Source organism: Amphibalanus amphitrite, unplaced genomic scaffold (genome assembly GCF_019059575.1).
Source record: "Amphibalanus amphitrite isolate SeventyFive unplaced genomic scaffold, NRLGWU_Aamphi_draft 001984F_arrow, whole genome shotgun sequence".
NCBI lineage: Eukaryota > Metazoa > Arthropoda > Thecostraca > Balanomorpha > Balanidae > Amphibalanus > Amphibalanus amphitrite.
Window position 1 is genome coordinate 4336 of NW_024883477.1, and position 26319 is coordinate 30654.

The 26319-nt window shown below is 50.8% G+C and overlaps 2 protein-coding genes across 2 annotated transcripts; one reads left to right on the forward strand and one right to left on the reverse strand.

Moving 5' to 3' along the window:
• Window positions 1–5250: 5250 nt before the first annotated feature.
• Window positions 5251–13477, forward strand: LOC122376010 (7-dehydrocholesterol reductase-like). The gene is made up of 2 exons (XM_043355652.1): window positions 5251–5552; window positions 11977–13477. The coding sequence occupies exon 2, from the start codon at window positions 12001–12003 to the stop codon at window positions 13231–13233; it is 1233 nt and encodes a 410-aa protein (XP_043211587.1). The 5' UTR covers window positions 5251–5552; window positions 11977–12000; the 3' UTR covers window positions 13234–13477.
• Window positions 13478–14585: 1108 nt separating this feature from the next.
• On the reverse strand, window positions 14586–21597 carry LOC122376011 (zinc finger protein GLIS2-like). Its single transcript, XM_043355653.1, has 4 exons — window positions 21465–21597; window positions 20340–20480; window positions 19948–20066; window positions 14586–15229 (listed from the first exon to the last, which is right to left on the reverse strand). The coding sequence occupies exons 1-4, from the start codon at window positions 21512–21514 to the stop codon at window positions 14586–14588; spliced, it is 954 nt and encodes a 317-aa protein (XP_043211588.1). The 5' UTR covers window positions 21515–21597.
• Between the last annotated feature and the right edge of the window lie 4722 nt (window positions 21598–26319).

Sequence of the window (26319 nt, forward strand, 5' to 3'; positions counted from 1 at the left end):
GTTGAAACATTCGGGTCACGGCTGATATTGCAGTAGTTCGTTCATAACTCTAACCGTGATACCATCATTACCTTTTTGAGAATCAACTGAATAAACCAGTCTAAATTTCATGAAATGTCTTGTAAATGGAAGAAATTATAGTCAAATTGTCGTGCCGCTACTTCAGTTAATGAATTCAGAGCTCTTATGCATAGGTGTGTAGTTAAAAAAGCGTGGTAATTAGTAAAAGTACTAGGGTGACACGCGTGCTCCGCAACGCGAAAAGGGGTATTTTCGATCGCGCGTTGACGGGGCCTTGCTTCTTTGTTCGTTTGGTGAGACCTTTGTGGCTTATTGGGACAATTTCAGGCAGAGCTGAGCGTTTGTTGAGGCCCCTTTCGATGCATAGACTACCATGCCGCCGTAAGTTTCATCGATCTCTCTGAACTATCTGACCCCGTCACACCGGAGGTCAAATCCAGGGTCGATTGACACTTGACAGGGCTGTACTTCTGAAGTCATGGTATATGAATCCGCTGTAATAGGCCGCTTTGATTGAATGGCGTTCTTCTCCCTAACGCATCTGCTATAGGCAATGTCAGGTGATGGAAATATCGGAACAACGCTGCAACACCCGCACATATGGCTGTGGCGAGTTTGGCAGCGACGTCTGGTGGACAAAGTCGAAACCTACAGCATACGTGAGGGGGCGCTTCAGGTGCAGTGTCGTATCGACGGGCCCCGGGAAGGCGGTTCTCAAACGTGACAGCCAAGCCAGCAATTTGGTTTGGCTCAAGTCCGCTTTGCCCCGGCAACTCCGACATGCCAAAGTTGGGCCGGTGTAAACGGAACGCCGTCAGAGCCGGGGTTTGGGACGATATGACTCTATGGCGGTTAGCCAGTCTTTGTCGTAGCTCTCCGGAATTGGTATGGTTTCGGACCGCCAAGTCCAGCTCAAGTCCGGCTCCCTGCCACGACGTGCTACGGCCAGGTCAGGCTCCCTCCTAGCCGCTCTGGCTTACTGTGGCTGACGTACGGTTATGGTACGGCACGGCTGATACGGCTTAAGTCCGGCTGTGGTGCGGGCGAGGTCAGGGATCGTGTGTCAGCGACTCAGCTCCCGTACCTAGAGCCCCAGACCTTGCCCGTACTTTGGCCGGAACAAACGCTAGCCAGGAGCCAGGAGCCAGGAGCTAGCGGGAGGAAAACCAGCTACGGCCCAGATCAAATATGCTGGCTGGGAGAGAGATCGCTTGTTCAATAAGTTTCAGCGTCTGAGTTGAAGAAGGTGGTAGTTTGTGTTAAGTTTAGTACGTGAATGACGACGATAAGATATTTTGCAATGCATACCTAACACTTAATTGAAGGTCGTATTTTATGACCGATCCCTAACTATCTATGAAACTTGGCCTTAGAATTGCTTCCGGGGTAATGGCCAATGTTAAAAACCAGTAAAACGCCTTTTGGGCGAAGAACGAGCGAGCGAGATAGTGAGCCCTGCACGTGCGGAAGGGCGAGAGGGTGCTTCCAACGGGCTTGCGCAAAGCACCCTTCTAACCGGTCGCTAGCGGTGTGCCAAATTTGAACGCAATCGGCCCAGCCGTTCCTGAGATCTTGAAGCGGCATTCTGCACGTGCGCACGTGCAAACGGGGTCCAAAATGACTTTTGCACGGCACCCTTCTAACTGGTCCCCAACCGTGTACCAAATTTGAGCGCAATCGGCCCAGCCGTTCTCGAGATCTGGAAACGCCCCCTTCACGTGCGCACGTGCAGTAGCACCCTAACCGCAACACATGGGAATGTATCGCCTGGTGGGTGCCTACCTGTATGCCAAGTTTCAGCGAAATCGCCCCAGTAATTACCGAGTTACTGAAATGGGAACAAATTTGGCACCTCTTATTGTTGTATTTTGCACGTGCACTGGGGGTGACCCACATGCATCGAGATTATCCTATTTTGGGTAGAAGGGATGCTGCTATGCTACCCTACAAAAATTACCGCAAGTCAATCGCCCAAGCGGCTGCTGAGATATGAGCCTCTCAAAATCACTACTTTTGCAAAACAGCTTGAACTTGACTTTTCACGTGGCACGTGCGCCGACGGGCACTGAGATATATCAAAAGTAGTCAATTACGGGATAGAAGGGATGGGGCTACCCAGCAAAAAAGACCGCAGGCCAATCGGTTCAGCGGTTGCTGAGATATAAGCCTCTCAAAAGCGTTACAGGCCGGGCCGGGCCGGGCCGGACCGCTCATACTGAGATTTTTCCGTTATATTGAAAAGACGCCGGTCAGAATGCAAGAATAGATTCTAACCCCTACCGTTTCCGTGGCGGTGCATCATTTATTTGAGATATTTGAGCGACTGAATGCAGTTTTGGCTCGGAATAGCATATTCCTTCGAGCTGCAATTACCTGACGTGGTGCTGTAAATAATTATGAACTCATGCAAATGATCAGCCCATCTCATCTGGAACATCTGTTTCCTTCATGATTGGGTTAGGGCGTCCATAAAAGATCAGAAACATCACAAGGCTGTCTTTCTGCAGGCAGAATGCCGACTATCCTTGCTAATTTTAGATGTAGCTACAGATGAGTCCTGATATGTGCACTCCATCTGAAACTTGTCTGACTTGAACTGGTTTCTTTTATCTTTGGTTCTGTCGTTGCATTGTGCGACTGAATCTTCCGGCTTTCGTTCGTTACAGTAGGCACACCCTTCACTTCTCTCGGCGTAAATGTTGCCTTATCGCTATCGCCTTAGACTAACTACGAGCTCATCGTGCACCAACCATTCTGGGCTGTCGAGTGAAACAACCTCCACCTCTTGTGGGCCTCACAAGGCCGGCCATTCGCCCCACTCTAACCACCCGTCCCAGCCGCCGCGCCCGCCCGTCTGTCTGTGTGTCTGTCTGTGTGTCTGTGCGCCTCGAGAGACGGCCAGCGGACGAACACTCTCTCTGCGTCGTGTCAGTGAACCCAGCCGAGTGTTCAGAGCCACACTAACCCAGTGAGGGGAGGCCCGCCCGCTGCTAGAAGAGTGTGAACCTCCGTCTTGACTCAAGACGGGAATTTCAAAGATCGTCACATTGGACAGTTGTCGCAGATAGATCAGTAGTGGTCGTCATTTAATGTTCGATGATAATTTGTTGTGTACAGAACTAAGGAGAGCGATACGATCGAGTATCGATTATCTCCTTGGTAACAATTAACGCAGCGACCGCGTGTATTAGCCACAGCTGAGACGGCCGCGCCTCTGACCTTTGATTGGTGGCCCGTGGCACATCAGGACGGCCATATCTCTGGGTAAAAAGGTCGCATTCGGACGCCAAGATAAACATCAAGCCACTTGGATACTGACAGCCCAATGCAGGGATTAGGGCAGGGATGTGCTCTGTGCTGTGTTGATGGTTCCAACATGGAATATATGTGAGCATCGTGGGATATCACAGGTGTCGGATGTGACGAAGTTTATAGTAGCTTAGTATCTGTTATGAGAAGGTAGGTAAGACTGGATTCGGTTTTTCACAGGGAATGGAAATTATGTAAAGACTTTGCCCTAAATTAAACCGCCTGGGCCTGCTCTGCTCGAATGTACGGCCCTCCAGGTATTAAGTGGTTGGTTGCCATCATCACAATAAGCGATCTGCATTGATGAATACGTCTAATGGCTGTTGAAAACCACTGCGGAAGTGTGTGCACGAACCCTCTTCTCATTTCTATTGAGTCATTTTACAGGAGTGTCTCTGTCATTCAAAGTTATTGCACCAAAAGCACATAGGCTAACCAACCACTCTTTTGCTGGAGGGCCGTACCAATGGGGCCAAGACCCATTAACCCGCGCCCTGCTGGGGGGGGGGGTGTTTGAACACCCCCCCTTGTGGTTTTTCGCGAATATCTCAAAAACGGCGGCGCGGAGCGCCGCCGTTTTTGGTACACCTTATCATACATCAATTCTACACATGTTGTGAAAATTTCAGACCAAGGTCATTCAAGGTCAGGTCACCAGGTCACTTGAAGTGACCTCACCTCATAAAAAGTTTCAATGTCTGTCATAGCTACACCGAGTGACCGATCGCTTTGAAACTTTCAGCGATTGCTAAGAGCAATAGCATGTACAAAATGTATATCTCAGAATTTTGATATCGATGACCTAAGGTCAGGTCAATTTTGCGACCTCCCCATTATAAGTCAATGGGAGAAAATTGAAATGCGCCTCCTTTGGTCGAAAGACATTATAAACACTCCCAAACACTGAATTACAAGTGGTTTAGACACACTGAACATGAAAATGGTGTCCGTGACCCCTGTTTATGCCCTGAGGTCATCTTAGGTCAGGAATGGTATCTAACAGTTTTTCGCAAATAACTTTTGTAAGAGGCATGCTAGAGCGATGAAAACGCCTTAGATGTGTTCAGCTCGACGATACGGATCGACTGATATGCAACATGACCCTTTCCGGTCAGGTCATGACCTTGACCTGAGGTCAAATTTTTAAGTTGACCTTTCAAGGTCAAGTTATAGTTCATTCGATGCGTCTTGACGAGAGGAACACGATGCCGGTAAAAGTAAGCTCGTACAAGGCTTGGGTCAAAAGTTATTGCAGAAAAACTGTTTCCGAAAAAATCGGCTATTTTTGCAGTTTTTGCCCCCTGCAGGCAAAACCGTTGACGTAAGGTCAAATCTGAGAGAATTACTCAGAAAGGGCGTTAATAGGGCTATCTAATGCGCTTTTCCGCGGCGCTGTAGCTCTATTGGTTCCCGAGTTATGCGTTGGCTTCTTGGAAATTGTCGACATTCGACCTGGAAATCGGCGAAATTTTGCCTTCAATGACCTCTGGTGACCTGACCTTTGACCTGACCAAAAAATTGACCGTAGTGATTTCCTCATTATTTTTGACGCTCTTTCGAACGCCGCCTTCTGCGTATCGCTACGTGGCCCAGGAGCCGAGTTAGAAGGGGGGGGTGTTCAAACACCCCCCCCCCCCAGCAGGGCGTGGAAATCCAGGACCCCCAGCCGGGCGCGGGTTAATAAACGTAAACCTGATGACGGGGCTCAGAATAACAACGAGCCGCCCTAAAAGAAAAGAACACACACGTATATTTTAGAAGGTCCGAGGCCAGCAGAAATGACCCAAACAGCCGACTGTTTTTGGTTTCTCTCCACCGCTCACCCTCTGGCCCCAGCACCCCTCACGCCCCCCCCCTCCTCCCCACCGTGATCGACCAGCCTCGGGGCGGGGACTGGGTGGGGGGGACAACCGACGGGCCAGATGCGGGCCCGACTGGCGCGGCGGGGGCCGACGACGGAGGGCGACACTGGCCGCCGATAGCTGCTCATCGGCGGCTGGCAGTCGCTGATACGGCGCAGAGCACGACCGGTACGGCCTGAGCACGGCGCGGAGCACGGCGGGGCACAGCGCACAGCACGGCGTAGAGCACGGCGCCGTCGGCCGCAGTTGCCCGGTCAGTCCGCCGCTGGCCACTCCGTCAGTCACAGTCCGTCAGTCGCAGAGCGGTGTCAGTGCAGTGTTGGTGGCACGCGAGGACCGCGGAATCTGCACACATTGGAGGTGAGTGGTCGTTGGGCAGGGAGTTTGTGTGCTCAGTGTAAATATGCTGGGCTAGATGATATAGCTGATGCAATGCAGATTGCAGGGATATTGTTTGTGTTGGTAATCGGCCTGGTACCTATGTCTCAGGAATGTACGTTGCAGATCTCAGTTCTCATATAAACATCATATGAGTTTCTTTAGTGCTGGGCCAATGTCAAAATCAGTCGGTTAGTGAATGCAAGGGAGGTTGTAACTTACAGCCATGCGTTTTCTAGGGGGAAGATGGACAACTTATCGATGGTTTTTACTTTAAAAAATACCCTTATGCGAGGAAGTGGCTTACAATTGACGATCCTCGGTAAGCTCCAAGCGGTACTCGAAAGAGCGTAAACAGTGCTAGTTAGGTACCTACAGGGTGTTTCACTAAAAGTGTCAAAAAGTAAATGCTTATTAAGGATATATAAAATACGCAAAGCACGTGGTTGCGCACGTGGCTTTGTTGCAAATTTTTGGACATTTATGCTTTGGCCACTTACGATATATTTTACACTCATACGGAGCGAGGGCAGGAGGCCAAAGTTACTAGTCGTTTTTTCCTTATACAGAACAAGAACAGGTTATTTGCACCGCAACAGGAGCGGTGGATTACACTTACATTTGGTGCTATCAGAAACATTGAAACCGTACGCCGACTTTTCAGGAAACGTTTCACTCTCTCACCTCGCTACGACCCAGATTATAAAAGTTTCAAAGGGCTTCTTGAGAGGTTTAAAAGGGTTCCTTTGATGCCGGTTCCAGTCAAAAAAAGGCGGGTCGCCCCACCTCTCGGCGGAAATCGTTGAAAAGGTCAGGGTCTTTTTTAGGACCTTTTAAGATAACAAGAAGCTTATTTCAACATCAGAAATAGCCAAGCCCCCAATTTATCAGAAACAACCACTGTAACGGCTGTAGCCACCAAGAACTGGCTGGACCAGAAGTTCCGTTCCCGGGCCGAATAATCAGCTGCCTCACCGCCCGCCCCTTGCCAGCGCGAGGCCCCGATCTGTCACCGCTAGCCTTCTGGTTTTGGTCAGTAGCTCTCGCAGAGCTGAGGAAGACTAAAGTCGCATCACTTTTGGAGCTGAAGAGCACAATGCAAGGCTTTGCCGACAGTCTGGACGCTGAAGATGAAAACGGGCTGTGAGGCACCTCCGGACACGTGCCGAAACGGTGCATCAAAAGAAGCGGCGGATATGTGGAATAGGTTTGAGTGACGGTGATATCATTTTTATATATTCAAATGTCCAACAATTGCGGATGGAATGATGTGCAAATGTCCATAGAAAACATAGTTATTATGTGCATTAGGGCCTTTTACTTTTTGACACTTTTAGTGAAACACCCTGTATATAACTTTAGGGACTAGGGTCTTCGTGAGCACAGCAAAATATATTGAATTTTCCATATAATTTAGTATTTATTGCTCTCTTTTGCGTTAGGGAAGTCTTTTCTTAGGGTCGGGTACTTAAAGGTCAGGCCAAAGATTGATCACCAGAGGTCACCCAAATTATATTTCGATTCAGACATTACTGAACAAATTGCCAATTGGCTCAGCGCCATGAACTAATAAAGGTAAAATGCCAACGTCAAACAATTGATAAGCTTTTTCAACCCTCGCCAGACCCGGGTTTTCTACATCCGCTGCGGCCGATGGTTGGAGCTATCGGTTAGGTAGATTAGGGTTGGTGGAACCCCGCTCACCATTTCTCCCCTTATTGTGCTAAGAGCCTCGCGGGAAAAAAAACGAACTTGCTCGCTGTTACAAGATACAGCGACCGGGACCTTTTTCCGCGGACGCTGTTTATTTCATAGAATCAATGTACCGAAACACACCAACACAAAGAGCATCCTCCGCCTGTTTAGCAGGCAAGCATATTTCGCAGTGGGCAGTAACACCGAAAGTTGACGGCTTTCGTCCATGCTGCCGGCTGATATCGCGGTTTACTCGCCCGAAACACGGCATCCCACTCCCTCAACTGCCCGCCCGCGCACGAGCCGCCAACCAGACCTAGCAGTTAGCACACCGCCCACCCGACCCGACGGCCGGCGACACCGAGGCGCGTTGCTTTGTCCCCCCACCCCCACCCGAAACAACGAATTATGCGTCAATCGGTACCGATTAGCTACGCCACGGTTCGCCATTAGACTCGCAAACCTGCCGAGGATCCGTAACAATCAATCCATATCTCGAAGGCCTTCGGGGAGAGAAAATCTGTCACGCTAATCAATTATTACGAGCGAGCGAGCGCAGCGAGCGAAGCGAAGTCTTTTCAATATAACGGAAAAATATCAGTATGAGCGGCCCGGCCCGGCCTGTAACGCCTTTGAGAGGCTTATATCTCAGCAACCGCTGGACCGATTGGCCTGCGGTCTTTTTTACTGGGTAGCCCCATCCCTTCTACCCCGTAATTGACTACTTTTGATGCAACTCAGTGACCGTCGTGGCACGTGCCACGTGAAAAGTCAAGGGTGTTCAGGCTGTTTTACAAAAGAAGTGATTTTGAGAGGCTCATATCTCAGCAGCCGCTTGGGCGATTGTCTCGCGGTAAATTTTGTAGGGTAGCTGCATCCCTTCTACCAAAGGTCGAATACTCTTGATCTAACTATGTGAGTGACCCCCAGTGCACGTGCAAAATACAAAAAGAAGAGGTGCCAAATTTGTTCCCATTTCAATAACTCTGTAATTACTGGGGCGATTTCGCTGAACTTGGCATACAGGTAGGCACCCACCAGGCAATGCATTCCCATGCGTTGCGGTTAGCAGCTTCCAGATCTCGAGAACGGCTTTTTTCACAGGGAGATGAAACTTACAGAGCCCAGCATCCTCCAGACGTCTCATAGCTTTGGTATCGCGGATTCTTCCTGAAGGTTACCTGAGGTCAGGTCGGTCACGTGACCTCACCATTAGGTTTAATTCAAAGGAAACTGTTATTTGGGTGCCGGACATGATCTAAAACTACCTCAAGCACATTGAATCGTAATTTCATGCACTCCTTCCTAGGCCGAATGTTTTACTTTTACGTCGTTGACCTTGTCTGATGACGTCACTAAGGTCATGGGAGTTTTTTTTTGTCAACAACTCCCGATTAAATTGAGCTAGTGAGTCGGAAAAGCCAGCAACGGACTCGGCAATACCTACCGAATCGAATGATGTGCGACACGACCTCCTTTGAGCAGCTTCATGACCTTAGTGGTTCTGCCCTGACCTTGACCTGCGGTCAAGTCAACACTGTAACCTGACCTCACCTAAACAAAAAGCATACCATTCGACGAGCCTTGGCATGGAAATGTTTGCTCGCACTAATCACCATATCAGGCCCCATCTCTCCTGATGACTCTCTTGCAACAAGCTCGGCTTAGCTGGAGGGCATCGGGAGGGATGGCAAGACAATATGCATGAATTAGACCAGACCTGATTTACCCCACTTATGTCCTCTTCCAAGTGAGTGTGTGCGTGTTCCTCACTAACAATGTACGATTGAACCCTTAGCGGACAGTTTATGCTGGATTTGGCATTAACTACTATGGCTCTCTGTATCTACTAATCAAGTTAAATAATATCATACGTAGTCAATTCTGTTTCTTTTATGTTTTTTTCCTCTTCTTAGTAGGGAGTGCCGCGACTTTTTCAACTTTGATTTTGATTTTGGTGTTAACGTAAGGGCTCTGTGCGTCGCTGGGACTGAGGGTGGGGGCACTCCTGGTTGCCTGATCATGGGTAACGAACTATATAAAAAACACGATGGTGCGAATGGCACGACGCTACGACAATTTTTGGCCAATTTATTTACCAAAAACCGAACCCGTACCTTGGGTCACTTGACCTGAACTTAGAGGCCACCGGTTGACCTGAAATCTTAAAGTCGGGTATCAGTCGCTGTGTCTCGTAACGGCGCACACGCTCGTTGTTTTCCGCGAGGTCTAGCTCAAAAAGGGGCGAAACGGCGAGGAAGGGTGTTGGGGGGTATGCCCCCTTCGGCTGGGACGTATAGGTATGTAGAAAATCAATGGTTCGGCGAGGGTGGAAGTGATTCGACAGGCTGAAAAAAAATCCGACTGTAGTAGCCTATTATACGAGTACAATGAAAGGTTGGGCACCTATTTGATCCAATTGATCCGTTTGGTACCTGACAAATTCTAGTAGGTAGTTGTTTACTAGATGGTTTACTAGATGTTTACTAGTTTGAACTTAGAACCTTTCGATTGAAATGTAGATTGTTTTGCCTTTTTGCTTCCTTATTAGATTGAATAGGTGCCGAATGATATGTCAAGAGAGCGGAAAACTCTGGCCTTTTATCTGACCTGCAAAATTAGCGTTAGTCACCTAATTTATTCGGGATCCTGGACGATTTGTTTTCCATCTCCGTGTGCCGCTTCAGCTTGGCGATGCGTGGCCGCCGAGTGAGAGGGGGAGTAGCAATAAGAATTAGGGGAGAGTGGGGTGGGTTGTATCAGTTTTTACTCCGAGACCCATAACCTCGTAACTATCCGTGATAAACTTATTATTTCCATACTATCTCCTTCCTTGATTCTTCTGCTTTTTTGTGCAAAGTAACTTTTCCTTTACCTCTACCAGTTTTTCTTCTACGGTCTGCCGAACAGAACAATGTTTTTGATACAACTTGCCCCATGGCTTGGGTGAGTTGTATCACATGGTGGGGTAATTTGTATCACTAGGTATTTCACGTTTCAGGGAGTGTGCTTGCTACTGGTTTTGAACATAACAACAACATTAAATGGGGTTAATACAATGTATATGCTCAAAGGCTTCACTTTTATTAGACCAAACTTAGGTCAATGCAATCCGAACGAAACATCGAAACGAACGAAACATCAACAGACTAGATGCAAAAGTGACCCGTTAAGAGCAAAGAAGCCAACACATTGTGCCAAAATGGAACGAGTATTGACTAGCTACCTACAAACGCGAGACTGGGCTTAGCTTTCGCGATCAAAAGCAACATACCCATACATGCATACATGTTACAACATACCCCACCCGGCTCTGATACAACATGTACCTCGCCGCCATCTTGGAAAAAACATCCTCGTGCTCAAAAACAGCGGACAGCTGGAGAAATCCATTTTCACTAACGCAGCCTTAGAACCTACCCTCACCACCGCTACGGAGATCTTTCAAATTCGTGCACATCTAAATGCCCAAAACACACATTTTCTTGCAACTCATTTTTTTAGAATGACATTAAAAAAACATAAAATCGGCTCTCACCTCGAGACGCGTCTACCCAGCCACACGACAGAACAGGCAAAGATGGCGCCCGGAAAACCTCGTCGGATGGTCGTGTCACGAGCGCTATCTATTGGATAAGTTTGGCACAATTCGCCCTGATACAACTTGGACATGATACAACTCTCCCCGCTCTCCCCTATCGTTGCGTTACAATCGGACCAGCACCCTGGTAGTGGGTAGGTCTGTCATACATTTTATAACTTAAATAGAAATATCTTGCCCGCTGTCCCTGGATATCAAATAAAATAGTAGGTATGCTACCTACATTTTTACCAATATCTTGAGAACCTGGCCCATCTGACTTATAAGATTCTGAACCTTTTTCTCTGTTTTCAAAATTCTAGTTTCACCCTCTTTTCACTAGAGATATAGTCACGAATGAATGGCCGCAACATGCAATCAGAGGTTTTACGACCACTTGGAGCGGAAGCAGACGCCTGAGAGGCCCCTTCCATAGGCCGAGCGCGCCGCTCAGCTGCTGAGGACGTTGAACTCGGCTCGTGCGAGGGTGAAAGTGTGCACCGGGTCACTGACCGAGTGCCCACCAGGCCGTACCCAGGATGGGTTGCACGGTGATCATAGCGTAACCGTACTTCCGCCCACTAGGCGCTTCGAGCGATCGGACTGGCGTGATCAATGCCTGCGCTGCGTGGGTGGGTGGCGTGATGTTCCTGGGTAGGGAAATTTAGTGTTTGAAATAATAAATGATACGAGACTGCCGCCCCTTCGAACAGAAGGTCGTGTCTCGAGTCAACCTGATAGTAAAATTGAAAGCGGTGGGGTCATACATACATACCCCCTCCCCTCGGCCGGGACGTATGTATAGCAAAACCAATAGGTCCGGCGAGGGTTAAGGGTATTTCAAGATGACAATTCCGACCGATAAGAGTCGTTTGCGATAGGTGTTTTGATAGATTTCCGTATGGGACGTGGACGGTTATATAACGTATAGCAGTGAAGCCCGTGCCAGCGCTGGGGCCTATGGGATGATTAAAACAGTGCATTCCACCACTGATCGCCTTCCACGTGAATGAACTATTTCACGAACATTTCTGGTAAATCGGGAATTACCTTTTCTATCCAGGGCGAGCGGCGGTGCCATTGAGCCGCCGTGGCGTTCCCTGCTAACCGGTCGTCTGCTCTCCATTACAGGACTGGCCCGGGTGAGGCGCAGTTATGGCTCTGGGTGAGCTGCTACACTACCACGTCATCCCTCCGCTGTTCCTGCTGTTCTTCACGCCCGTTGTGCAGGTGCTGACCCAGCTGGGCGACCCGCGGCCGCTCGGATGGAGTGCGCTCTTCGGCTCGCAGTTCGCGTGGGCGTTCACGGCGGTGACGCTGGTATGGGCCTGGCTGTTCCTGGTCCTTCCGGGCCCGGTGCACCACGGGCCGACGACACACTTTGGCCAGACCCCGCCGTACCGCGCCAACGGCATGCTCTACTACGTCTGCACGCTGCTGCTGTTCGTCCTGCTGGAGACGTGGCTGATGCCGGGCGTCTCGGTCACCATCTACTCCAACATGTCGGCGATCCTGGCGGCGCTCAACGTCACCGCCCTGGTTCTGTGCACCTTCCTGCTGATACGCGGTAAGGTGGCACCCCAGTCCTCTGAGGAGATCGAGCCCAAGCCGCTGCCACACGAGTTCTACCGCGGCATGGAGCTCCACCCTCACCTGCTCGGAGTGGACGTCAAGCAGCTGACCAACTGCCGCGTGGGGATGATGCTCTGGCAGCTTCTGGTGCTAGTGTTCTGCGTGGCCGGCGCTCGGCTGCACGGCCTCTCCAGCGGCCACGTGGTGTGCGCCGCCCTGCAGACTGTCTACATCGCCAAGTTCTTCTGGTGGGAGACGGGCTACTTCAGCACGCTGGACATCACACTGGACCGCGCCGGGTACTACCTCTGCTGGGGCTGCATGGTCTGGGTGCCGTGCTTCTACACGTACGCGGCGTTCTTCCTGACCCGGCAGCGTCCTCTGCTCAGTGACGGCCAGTCGGCGTTCGTGCTGGCAGCCGGACTGCTCGCCATCGCTCTCAACTACCGCTGTGACCTGGAGAAGCAGCGGTTCCGGGAGTCGGGCGGCCGGTGCCGCCTCTGGGGCCGGCCGGCCGAGTACATAGACGCCGAGTATGTGACGGCGCAGGGCCGGCGCACCACAAAGCTGCTGACCAGCGGCTGCTGGGGCGTCGCCAGACACCTCAACTACGTGTTCGAGATCCTGGCAGCGTTCTGCTGGTGTCTGCCCGGTCTGGGTCACGGCGTGTGGCCGTTCCTGTATGTCTTGTTTCTGACCGTTCTGCTCGTGCATCGTGTCTTCAGGGACGAGGAGAAGTGCAGCAATAAGTACGGCAAGGCGTGGAAGAAGTACTGTCGGCAGGTGCCCTACAGGATGATACCGTATGTGTTCTGATGTGGCTGCTGTGAGACCGTTCAATGTCCCGTTCGATTTGTCGTTTTAATTTCAGCTCTATCATTTATCGAGGGGCGGGCGGTTATTGGACGGCTGGGAGAAGGCTTATTGCTTTTTCGAGATGGCAATAAAACGTAATGAAATTATGAACCGTTCGTTCGGTAGTTATGTACGTACACCAGTGTGCTTACAATATGAAATGTTTGCTAATGTTAATGTAGCACCAACAAACTCGTCAAACGTCTCTGTAATAGTTTTATTGATAGGACGACTGTCTGTGTCACTTGTGGTAGCCAGTGTTCGATGCTTAAAACGAGGTGGTCTGGTCGTATTGTGCGGGGTCGCAGAAGTCATTGCATGGTTAATTCGAGTTCTAGTTGGTGTTGAACTTGTGACTCTTCACGTAATAAAGGTGTGAAAAAATCCGTGTCATAACTAGTTGGAAGATAAATGCAAGCCCGTCGCTCGCTGCCCGTTGACAGGTAGTGGGCGAATTGTTTCGATTCATCGAGGGTGGTTGGCTGGTGCTGCTCCTTGGCTAAATGTTAGGCGATTGAATGCGCGATTTACTGGCGTTCTTTCGTCACTTCAACGTATAAATACGAGTATAAAGAGTGCAGGATTGATCCGGCTTAAATTATAGTCAGCTGGATTCTTTGGCGAATATGCTTAGTTAATTGCATATAGTTATTTTTTCTAGTTGTTTCGTAATACGTGTACATCCAAAAAGGATTAACAGTAGCATTTTATTGCGAACTCATTATAAAAGACTCTAAAATACAAAGTTGTCGAGGACTATCACTCAATCTCTTAGCATGCGTTCGGAAAACACCGGGCTTCCCAACGTTAAAAACACCATTGACCAGTTCCACGCCCCTAAAAGGCAAAGGGCGAATGGTGGAATGAGACAAACAATCTACAAGTCTGAACAGCAACAACACAAAAACGAATCATAAATTTAAATTTTGTTGGGTTAGGCCCTTTCGGTCGACAAGACCATTGCAGAGCCGGAAGGATGATAGGAATTAGGGGGAGACATTGGTCTGGGCAGGCACCCTAGAGAGTCGCCGGGGCTGAGCCCGTCCAAATAGACAAGCCGACCAGCCCCCCAAGCACTCTCTGCACCCGGCTACGGGGTGCAGCTCCCTCAGGAGCAGCGGTGCCGCTCCAAGGGAGCAGCCCGCATGAGATAAAGTTGCCTGTCCAGCCCGGAGGGGGGTTGCGGCGTGGAGGAGAAGGATTTCAGTATCCTGAGGATAGAAGCACGGATAGGTCCAACGAATCATACAACTGGCGCTCCTCGCATCCCTATTTGGTAGGTATTTGTTGTCAGTCGCCCCACTGCCCTTCGCTCAGCTTGGTGGAACCCTGAGATCGAGTGGAGCGGGACTGGTGGTCGGCTGACTGGCCAGGGGGACAGAGCTAACCCCCGCTGCACCACCCGCTGTGCCAGAGCCGTCAAACACTGTGGTCGGACATCCGGCCCACAGCTGACCCATCTGTTGCATCCAGGGGTACCAGAGCCACCCGTCCCAGCCGACCGGCGCCGCTCCCCGGCCGCACGCGCAGCTGCCGCACTCTGTCCGAACCGGGGCGGGCGGGACCATCCCTGACACCCCTGACACGGCTGGCACTCCTGACACCGCTGACACAGAGACTGGAGACACGCCTGGCAGCCTCGGCGCCACAGCCGTGGGGACGTCCGCCGCAGCGGCCGTCTCCGACTTCAGCGCCGCCAGCGGCCGAGGAACGCGGCTGAGCTTCTCTGGCCGGCCGCCAGGCGGCGGTGTGGCAGCCGGCGAGCTGGGCCGGCCGTGTCCGTTGGCCTTCATGTGTTTCCGCAGTGAGCTCGGGTCCGTGTAGCTCTTGGAGCATCCGGGATGGCGGCAGCTGTACGGCCTGTCCACGTAGTGGGTGCGCGTGTGCTTGAATCGGTCCGACGAGTTGGAGTAGGCTCGGTCACAGCCTTCGAATGTGCAGGCGTAGGGCTTCTCCCCTGGAAAAAGAGTTAGGTGCAGGTGTCAGACAATTGCAATCATTATGGATTACTCCATTCTCGTGTCTTACTGTTTTACCGAGACATCGGGATCAAACTACACGGGCACTAGCTGTGGCATTTGACTGTTAGACCTCCCATGACTGACCGTCTTAGTAATTGAGCGCTGACCGCGTGTTGTAGCGTAATCGTCGTAACTCGAAAAACCGCAGCGGCTATCAGGTTTTGATCGGCCCTAAAGTCTGGTGTCTCCATCCCACAGGAACTGTCGATATTCTGCCAGTGACTGTATGTGGTCGCTCAGGGTATGGGGCAGTATGTGGTGTGTGTGTGGAGGGGGATGAGTGTCGGAGCCTCAGACCCCCCTGTGACAGTCCCGGCAGCCGCTGGCCCCACGCCAGCTCGGGACACTGTGCACGTGAATGGCCGGCCCTGATGCAATATTGACCGAGCCATCGAACTACACGTCGGCCAAATGGCGTCACCGGACATAGTGACAGACACTCAACACCTGTCGAACCGGGATGACGTCCGTCTACTTATAAAAGACATTTATACTGATTTAAACGTCACACTCCGGGCGAATGGGACAGTGAGTGTGAGGAAGACCGACTTTTGCTCCAGTACCTAACCGTTTATATCACCAGTTACGCCTTCATTGGTGTAGCGGAGTGAAGACACTAGAGTAAGGCTAATGAAGCTCGCCGATCGTATGAAATAGGTACGATCATAGACCTCTGTATACCAGGTGTAGGTACAGAGGTCTATGGTACGATCTTTTACTTACATGCTTAGGATCAATTCGTAACCAAAAGGTACTTTTCCGGCGGGCGGTGACGCCACGTGGCTAAAAAGCGTTTGGTAACTGGTAAGAAATAACCCTGTAATATCTTCAGGGGCGCACCCAGGATTTTCCAGGGGAGGGGGCCCGGGCTCAAAGGGGCCTCCGTGTTCCGCTTGCCAGGGGGCCTTTTCTCTATCGAGGGGGCCTCCAAATGGCTTACTTTTTGACGGCCTCTGTATGTTTGGTGACGTTCTTAGCGTTATTAGTAAAGCTTAACCCTCACCCTGGCAGGGGGGTCGATGCGACCCCCCCTAAGGTTTTTCAAAGATAGCGTAAAATTGGCGGCGCGCAACGCCGCTAAATTTGGCACAACCTATGGGGCAACCTTTTTTCATGTGATCTGCAAATTTCAGGTCCGGTCGACCTTGGGTCAGGCCACCATGTCAGAAAAACGGGTACAAGGTTATGGTCAAATTTAATTTTTTATGTACCTGTCCAACGCACAGTTTTGGACTGATTTCCTTCAAACTTTCAGGATGTGCTAAGTTCACCGAGCTGTATAATATGTAGTTCGTTTTTTATGTCACTGACCTGAGGTCAGTTAGGGGTCATTACGTCGTAATGTTAAGCCTATGGGAAAATATTCAAATAACTCCTATTCGGAAAATATAGAGATGTCCGCTTCGTTGTATCCCTTTTGTTCTTTGATACCACAGTACTTAACATAATGTCACTCGGTGTTTCTTTGTTTGGTGTACTTATCTAAGGTTCAGGTCAAATGAGGTCAACTCAGGTCAAATGACGTTTGTGCCGATAACTTGTCACATAGGTAATAGAACAGGTTTCAAAATGGTATCATTCTGTTCCTCTTGAACAGCTGAGTCGAATGATATGCAACATTAAGCATTTCAACCATTCCTAAGACTTAAGTTTTACTTAAGTTGTGCACTTAAGTACACTTTAATACCTACACTTTTAAGTACACTTAAGCAAACAAAAAAAGTATATCATTCGACACGCCTTGACGTGCTGAGTTCACTAGTGCTTTTGTTTTGCTCTATCTTAACCCGCGCCGGGCCGGGGGGTGTTTGAACACCCCCCCCCCCCCCGGCGGCTTTTCGCAGCTCCGCGCCGCCGTTTTTAACACACCTGTTCGTGCATCTTTTCCGCACATGCTGTGAAAATTTCAGACCCAGGTCTCTCAAGGTCAGGTCAGAAACAAATTAGAATGTTCGTCATGGCTACACCGACCGCACGATTGCCTTGAAACTTTCAGCGATTGATGAGAGTAACAGTGTATCTCGTGTATCCTATAAAAGCGTGTATAAAAACCTATTAAACGTGTATCTCGGAATTTCGATATCGGTGACCTAAGGTCAGGTCAATTTTGCGGCCTCTCTATTATAATTCAATGGGAGAAAATTGAAAGGCGTCTGTTTTGCACGAACGCCATTCTAGACACTCTCAAACATCGGGATGTAGGTAAAATGGACACACTGAACCCGAAAATTGCACCTGTGACCCGGAGTGTGACCCCTCGTTCTGAGATGTCCCCGAGGTCATCTCAGGTCACGAATAGTATCTAACAGTTTTTTGCTAATAACTTCTGATAGAGGCATGATAGAGCGATGAAAACGCCTTAGATGTGTTCGGCTCGACGATGCGGATCGACTGATATGCAACATGACCTTTTCCGGTCAGGTCCTGAGGTCAAATTTTTAAGTTGACTTTTCAAGGTCAACTTATAGTTCATTCGACGCGTTTTGACAAGAGGAACACGATTCTGGCAAAAGTAATGTCGTGGCTTTTTTGAGTCAGAAGTTATTGCCGAAAAACACTGTTCGTAAAAAACGGCTATTTTTGGAGTTTTTGCCCTCTGGAGGCTAAACCGTTGACCTGAGGTCAAATCTGAGGACATATTGGCGAAAGAGCGTCAAAAGAGCTATCGAATGCGCTTTTCCGCGGCGCTGTAGCTCTATCGGTTCCCGAGTTAGCCGTTGGCAGTTTCCAAAATGTTGAAATAGCCAACATTTTACCTTTGGTGACCTCTGGTAACCTGACCTTTGACCTGACCCAAAAAATGACTGAAGTGTTTTCGTACTTATTTTGGACGCTCTTTTGAATGCCGCTTACCGCGTGTCGCTACGTGACCCAGGAGCCGAGTTAGAAGGGGGGTTTTCAGACACCCCCCCCCCCCCGGCCCGGCGCGGAAGTCGCGGAGCACCTGCCCGGCGCGGGTTAATTAAATCAAAAGTTATCAGCGAAAACTTTTGACCTGTTTTAGCAAATTTTTTTACAATTATACCTCCCAAAAACCCCTAAATATTGACCTAGAGCAACCAAATTTGCACAGGGACGAGGATTTTAAGAGGGCCACCTACCTACCAAATTTGGTATTTCTAGGTGCCATAGGATCCAATCGCGAGGGGGGTCGCATCGACCCCCCCCCCCCTCTGCCAGGCCGCGTTATGAAAAATGCCCTGCCAGGGCGAGGCGCTGCCCGGATAGGACCTCTTGTGAAGAGGGGCCTCCTATCCAGAGATGGCCTCTTTCCCAGAGACGGTCTCCTTCCAGAGGGGATCCAGAGAGAGTCCTGCCAGAAGGGGCCTCTTGTGCAGAGGGAGCCTTCCATCAGGAGAGGGCATAAAGGGTCTCGTTCAAGAGGCCAGAGGGGCCTCCTGACTCCTGCCCAGAAAGGGCCCCTGTGCAGAGGAAGCCTCGGGGTCTCCTGCCCATAAAGGAGCTCCTGCCAGATGGGGCCTCCTGGCTCCTGCCTAGATAGGGCCCTCTGTGCAGAAGGGAGCGTCCCATCCAGAAGGGGCCTCCTAAGCATAAAAGGTCCTCTGCCAGAGGGGACTCCTGCCCATAAAGGGTCTCCTGCCAGAGGGGGCCTCCTGGCTCCTGCCCACAAAGGGCCTCCTGTGCAGAGGGAGTCTCGGGGCCTCCTGCCCATATAGGATCTCCTGCCAGAGGGGGCCTCCTGGCTCCTACCCAGATAGGACATTTTGTGCAGAGGGGGCCTCCTGACTGCTGCCAAGATATGTCCTCTTATGCAGAGAGAGACTCCCATCCAGAGAGGGCCTCCTGCCCAGAAAGGGTCTCCTGCAAGAGGCCAGAGGGGCCCCCTGACTCCGGCCCAGAAAGGGCCCCTAAGTAGAGGAAACCTCGGGGCCTCCTGCCCAGTATAAGATTTCCTGCCAGAGGGGGCCTCCTGTCCAGTATAAGATTTCCTGCCAGAGGGGGCCTCCTGGCTCCCACCCAGATAGGGCCATCTGTGCAGAAGGGAGCCTCCCATGCAGAAGGGGCCTACTAAGCAGAAAAGGTGTCCTGCCAGAGGGGCCTCCTGCCTATAAAGGCTTTCCTGCCAGAGGGGGCCTCCTGCTCCTGTCCAGAAAGGGCCTCCTGTGAAGAGCGAGCCTCGGGGGCCTCCTGCTCATGAATGATCTCCTGCCAGAGGGGGCCTCTTGATTCCTGCCCAGATAGGGCCTCTTGTGAGAGGTGCCTCAAATCCAGAAGGGGCCTCCTGTGCATAAAAGGTCCCCTGCCAGACGGGGCCTCCTGCCCATCAAGGGTCGCTTACCAGAGGGGGCCTCCTGTGCAGAGGGAGCCTCGGGGGCCTCCTGCCCATGAAGGATCTCCTGCCAGAGGGGGCCTCTTGATTCCTGCCCAGATAGGGCCTCCTGTGAGAAGGTGCCTCACATCCAGAAGGGGCCTCCTGCCCATCAAGGGTCGCCTACCAGAGGGGGCCTCCTGGCCTCTGCCCAGATAGTGCATCTTGTGCAGAATTATAGTAGGTTAGGCAGGAAAGTCAAGTGTAAAAGTACCCTAAGCGGTGCTCAGGGGGCCTCCTAATTATGACCGAGCGGGGGGGGGGGGGGCCGGGCCCCAAGGCCCCCCCCCCTTGGGTGCGCCACTGAGTGTCAATTTTCCTTACCTGTGTGTGATCGCTTGTGGATCTTGAGATTCTCCTGTCTGCTGAAGCCCTTCCCGCAGTCCGGGCACACGTGAGGACGCTCTTTGGTGTGTGTCCGGATGTGCACAAACATTTTGTACCTGAAACCACAATCATATCAGCCAATTGTTCGAACTATTTTAGGCTCATCTTGAATTCATCGTTGAAGTAATTGTCTCACTATAGGAGCATTTTTGTATTCCGCTTTCCGACTTTACGGCACAACGGTTTTAGGAGACGGGCGACAAAGTTTTAATTCGACGTCTGAAATGATTTTTTTTTAGTGTCGTGGTCGCGAAATCGCTTCATGACTGATAAATGTTGGCGTCTCTTCTCTACACTGCTGTGTGTGATAAACCTAGCAGTGAGTTTACCTGGCGTTGAAGCCCTGCCGGCGGCGGGAGCAGCCGCGCCACAGACACCGGTACGTGCTGCTGGCCAGCTGCACGTGCTGTGACGTCACGTGCACCACCAGCTGCTGCTGCGAGGCCAGCTGCTGCTGGCAGCCCTCCCAGCTGACGACAAACACCAACCGTCAGAATAGGTGGCAAACGGCACTGACCGGCAGTATAGGACAAACACCAGCCGTTCGGCACGGAAGGACCAACAAACACTGCCCGGCAAACAGGACAAACACCACTGTCGACAAACTTAGAATACGTTAATTGACGTCTTTTGTTTTTATAATATTAGATATTCTATTTTATAGTTCCATTAGACAAAATACGGCCTTCTCCATTGAAAGGTTCTAGGCGCCTACTTTGCATTATGTTTTTATATGTATTGCATCAATTTCGCAGGGTCACTTGTTAACGGTAATGGATAAACGGACATATCCGCCACGCGACACCTTACAACCGACCACGACCGGGGAGTGGCAACCCTCTCTGCCAAGTTCAGCGCCGTTATCTCACCGCAGCTGTGAGAGCATATTAATAACCCTGCTTTCATCTGGCGAGTTTATAACTGACACTGAGTCATGAACTATGAAGCCACGCCGACCAATCTCGGCCGACAGTTTTACACAAACAGAAGCGATTGAACGCGTCTGACCGACGATTTACGAGTGTTGGCACGGCCTAAACCTCAGAAACTTAGGACGGAAGTACGCTTGTAAGCACCTACTCTAAGCACCTACTCGTGGTTGTCAGAATGAAGGTATCACTGTGTGGTAAAAGAATAGTTGCACACTGCACACTGCACAGGCATACGTATTTACAATAAACACGTCTCCCTCCGCTGATTGCGCCCTGTTACCATGTCCCGTCCAAACCATTCGCGACATCGCCCCGTTCATCCGTCCCGTCCGTCTGTCCGGGCCGGTACTCCCGTCCCCTTCGTTCATCTGTCCGTCTGTTCTCTCGTCATTCTGTCCAGGCCATCCGTCGGTCCATCCGTCCCGTCCGTTTGTCGGTCCACCATCCTGCCCCCTTTTGTCGGCCGCGGCGGTACACCCCCCCCCCCTGCCCCTTTCGTCGGCCGCGGCGCCGATCACTCACCCGCAGCGGTAGCGCTCGTTGGGCTCCTCCTGCCGTCTGTCGTCCTCCATGGCACCGTCGCACCTTCCTACACCTGTCCTACCCTCCACACCGTGCCACCCCGTCTCTAACCACCCACTGGATCCCTCCGTGTCGGAATACCGTCTGTCTGGTGTGTGTGTCGAGTCCGCCGACCGCTGAGGTGGCACCCCCCGCCGCGTGCTCGCCCGTCTGCGGGAGGCGACCCCCCGGCCCGCCGGCGAGCCGGGGTGTCCCGTTCAACGGCAGATATGGAGATGTATTACATTTTAACGAGTTTAAATGTGCGTCGGCCCGGCGCGCCGCTGTGGTGTGGCGGGTAGGAGGTTTGACCGGTCAACACACGCGTGTTGGTGTTCGACCTGGCCGCTCGAGACGATAGACGGTATAGACGATGGACGGTAGACGGTAGACGACAGGGTGGATTCTGATCGTACTCGTCGATATCAGCCGTCGATGACGCAATATGAGGGCTGATTCATTCGTGATATGGGCGTTAAACACGTGGAAGAGTGTCGCGCGGCTTCAGTACTCAGTAAACGTTACGTGTGTGCATGCAATTGCACACCGCCCACTCGACTCTGTACAGTGCGCGTTTTGTATTGTTTCTAATTGCTCGCCTAGCTACCTTCCAGTGGCAAAGCTCGTGCTGAGTTATTCTGTCGCATCCTCGCTGACAGAGCGACTGCCGCCACTCTCCATTGAGATAGGTGACAACTGACAGACCACCACATAGCACTGCCAGTACTGCAGTGAGGTCTCATGTCAGCAACACCGTTCTGCCGTAAAACACGGTATCAATCCCAGCGCCTCTGAGCGCCAATGACAGACACCGCGGCGCCTGAGAGCATGTCCAACGGCTGGTCGACCGAAGAGCTGGTCAGCTTGAGAGCTGGTCAGCTTGAGAGCTGGTCTGGTCAGTTTGAGAGTTTGTCCATCAGAGGGCTGCTCTGTCGGAGACCGCGGGTCCGCCATTCAGTGTTATCCTCCGGCACCACCCGGCGCTCCGCGCCGGCTGGAAAACCATAGGATGATGTATGTGCCGGGCAATGTCGGGCGCCGCACGGGGTCCGGTGCGTGCGGCGTGCCAGCGCGCCCCGCCCAGCGCCCCGCCCGGCGCCCCGCCTCTGGGTGGCGGAAGAGCTGCCCTCTGAGTCGGTAGGGGGCTGGGTGTGACGGAGTGGCTAACGGGACACTAATCAGACTGTAGTGGGTGGCACTGGTTATACACGCTTAATTTGGTCTTTGCATTGTGTGTGACTGTGAACGAATGGAACTAACTAAGTGACTAGGGCGGTCATAAATTAGCACTATCCGGTTCTTCTTAGCATTTGGTTTCACGACCTCAAAACATTTTATTTTTTGCATTAGAGGAACGTCTGTTTTCGGGTTTAAATTACGTTCCAATTTAAATCGAATAGAAAGCTATACCATTCATTTTCACGCAAACTTGATGTAGAGAACACTTATAGCCATGGTAAGAACCACCTGAATAAACATTACACCATCCCGTGCTTTGCACGTGGTTTCACGTGGTTGGCAGGGCGAGCCCGGTCCTTCGAGCGGTCTCCCGGGACATTGATATTGATGAGCCTGGCCGGAACGTTCCTATCCACTCTCTGAACTGAACCAGCCGCCCACCTCTGCCAAGGAAAACCCGTAGCGTGATAGCACTGTCAGAAGAGCTGGAGTGTCCGGCTGGCTGAGATCTAAACGGTCCGGCATTAATCTGTTGCTATGTCCGGACGAATCGCCTCGCTGGCTGCTCCCGTTTTCCTGTCCCCACCTCATTGCTTCGCCTGCACGGATTCACGGCCGCTCCGCTTCTGTCTGGCTGACCTGGAATCGTCACTGACTCATATATCTCAGACTAGAGCGTCGTCACATTTTCCCCACGCAGATCGTCGGCAGATCGGTCGGTTCGGCTGGCCGGCGGCAGGTCGGTTTGATCAGCGCTGCGACGGGGCGTGGCTGACGGCTCGTCAGCGCCTCCCCCTGACGTCCGTCAGTCGTCTGTCGTCTCTCGTCTCCCGTCTGTCGCGGGGATGTGACCGAAGCAGCGCAGGAGCCAACTTTGTGTCGGCGCCGCGGCCCGGCCACGCTCATTTGTCGACGCTCGAACATCGCCGCTCGGAAGTTAACCACTGAAGAAAATGATAAAAGGAGATAGAATGGGTCAAACGACAGCCCATACTACAAATAGGCTGTCGTTCTATGCTAGATAGTACATGTTTAATAGGGCATGTGGTCATATACCCTATATGTACTGGCTTCGGCGTCATGTGCTGGCTTCGGCTACCGATATATGACGGGGAGACATCGGACACACGTGAAGTCTTTTTATATTCAGGCATTGATTTGCAGATCAAAAGAAGACGTTGCTGGCTTGTCTGAGCCACATTCAGATTCTGAGGCGGATTCAACGATATTGTAGTGACCCGACGCCGTCTCCGGTATTTTCTTAGCCACTGGCTGGGCGGCCGGGCGGTGACATCAGATTGCTGCTGTCTCTCCCCCGTAGCTCCGCTCGCACCCCCCGTCACGGAACTCAGCTGGGGGCGGCCGTGTGCCGCGCGGGGGGCCTGATTATGGGCGACGTGGCACCGCCGGCCAGCGGCGCACCCAGCGGCGCGTGGGCGGGGGTCGTCTGGCCAGAAGCGCACCCAGCTGCGTATAATGGTGCCCCCACTAGACTGCAACAAGCGTTGCTAAACTTAGTGTTGGAGCACCTATAGGTATAAGATTATCTTAGAAGTGCACCTTTGCAGGCGCGTAACCACCACTGGGGACACTGGGGACCGGTCCCCAGTAGGGGCATTCCACGTCAAATCGAACAAAAATCGGCTGTTTTGCACCTTACCATCAGCGATTTCATTATAAATTTGTGAGCGAGATCCTGTGTCGCCCCGGACATTACATTGATGTTTTTTGCACATTCTGACCACAGGTCTTCTAAATATAGGGCATCAAATTTTTACAAAATGTTGCATCTTTATATTTTTGAACGACCATAACTTTGGTTGTACTTGTTTGATTTGAATGAAATAAACCTTACTGTTTAGGTAATTTCTTAAGCATTTGTTTAGAATTGCATCGACTTAAATATATGACCTTGAAATTAGCTTAACTCTGTTCTTAAGCACAAAAATTGAAATAGCAAAAAACACGCCACCTTCGATTTGGCTCATTTTCATATATTTTATTGCCTACCATATTCTTAACAACCTGTGAAAAAATTAGAGTGGGCCATTCATAAGTTTTGAAGAAAATGGCACATATGAAAACGTATGTTAGCACGCGCAGTGGAGGGGGAAGAGTGAATTTCGCCCCACCCCTCCTGTTTTTCGCCAATATCTCATAATATTGATGCGAAATTACTTATGGTTACCTGTCCAGAATTGAATTGCACATCTCATCGTGCAAGCAATAAGAAAATCGGTTCACAACTGTTCTAGTAATAGCGGTGTAAAGTGAACATCCTGTCGCCGCGGCGACGCGGCGACTCGGCAGCCGGCGCCGACCGCTACGCGCCGCCTGAATTGTAGGCTGTGCCGGGACGGAACGGAACGGTTTCGTCTTTACATCGCGCTCCTTACCGCTGATACGTTCGATTCGCGTCAAATTTTGTGAGAAGACTAAGAAATGTACAGGCAATCTTATGGTGAAAGAATTCTGAAAATAGGTTGGTAAACAATTGAAATATGAACGTGTAAACACAAAATTGTGACTGCTGCGTTTCCCGCGTCGGCCGATCCCGCCTCAGCCGGCGACATGTTACTCTTAGCAGGACTCTAACTGCCATATTTATTATCGGATTAACTAGAAATTCCCCATACATACTCAAAAATGTATGTTCTTTCGTATAGTGAAGATCAAAAGACGTGAAGATATCGTTGCGTGATAATGTTTTCGTTGAATTTATTTCATGATGCATTTCCACACGGCTCAAAATTCACCGCAAAATACCGTTTGCCTGAGACACTTTTACAATGGAACGTGAATGCTTGACTACGATGGCTATGCATTTCCATTCTCGCAGAGTTTGGGATATCACTAATCAGCAATCATTCATTTCAGAAAGTGTACACAAGCAAGCATGTCTTGACTCTGTCTTTCAAGGTCACGCGCGGTTGCGTGATGTTGATGCATGAAAACGGCGTTTGCCGCGAAAGTTATGAATGGCCCACTCCAATTTTTTCACAGATGGTTAGGAACATTGTGACGGACATAATATGTAAAAATTACTCAAATCGAAGGTGGCGTGTTTTTTGCTATTTAAATTTTTCTGTTTTAATTCAAGGTCAAATGCATTTCAAGGTCACTTCAATTTAATTTTATATTTAAAAATCAAAGCCTTATCAATTGCCTACAAGACCCTCTTAATATCATTTTGATACCAGAAAAGGAACCAGAGTTATAAGCATTTAAAAAAATGATGTGTGGCATTTTTGGCTATATTCGATGACCTATATCTCGGCGATACGTTATCAAATTTCGAAAATATTACACGTAACTCAGTTTTGAACCATGCCCAGTCTGCCTACAAATTTTCAGAAAAATCGAAGGGGATGACGGATTTCGGTGTTTGATTTGACGTGGAATGCCCCAGTAGCTTTTGGGTTACTGGGGACCGTCCCCAGTAAAACCGACGACCTCCTCAATTTGCCAAATATTGTCTCTAAATCGACGTAAAGAGTAATATGTAGTCAACGGAAGACAACACTATGGATGTTTTCTTTAGCCCTCGCCTGGGTGGGCCTTTCAGCCAGCTTCGCCATGGGGGGAGGGGGCTTTTTGGCCACACTGCAGATCATCTCGGAAAGTAAGCAATTTTGAA

Coding starts and splice junctions, on each gene's coding strand:
- LOC122376010 (XM_043355652.1), top strand. CDS start 12,001: ATGGCTCTGGGTGAGCTGCTACACTACCACGTCATCCCTCCGCTGTTC.
- LOC122376011 (XM_043355653.1), bottom strand. CDS start 21,514: ATGGAGGACGACAGACGGCAGGAGGAGCCCAACGAGCGCTACCGCTGC. Junction 20,481..21,464: donor AACGAGCGCTACCGCTGCGG/GTGAGTGATCGG, acceptor GTTTGTCGTCAG/CTGGGAGGGCTGCCAGCAGC. Junction 15,230..19,947: donor CCACAAGCGATCACACACAG/GTAAGGAAAATT, acceptor CTCTTTTTCCAG/GGGAGAAGCCCTACGCCTGC.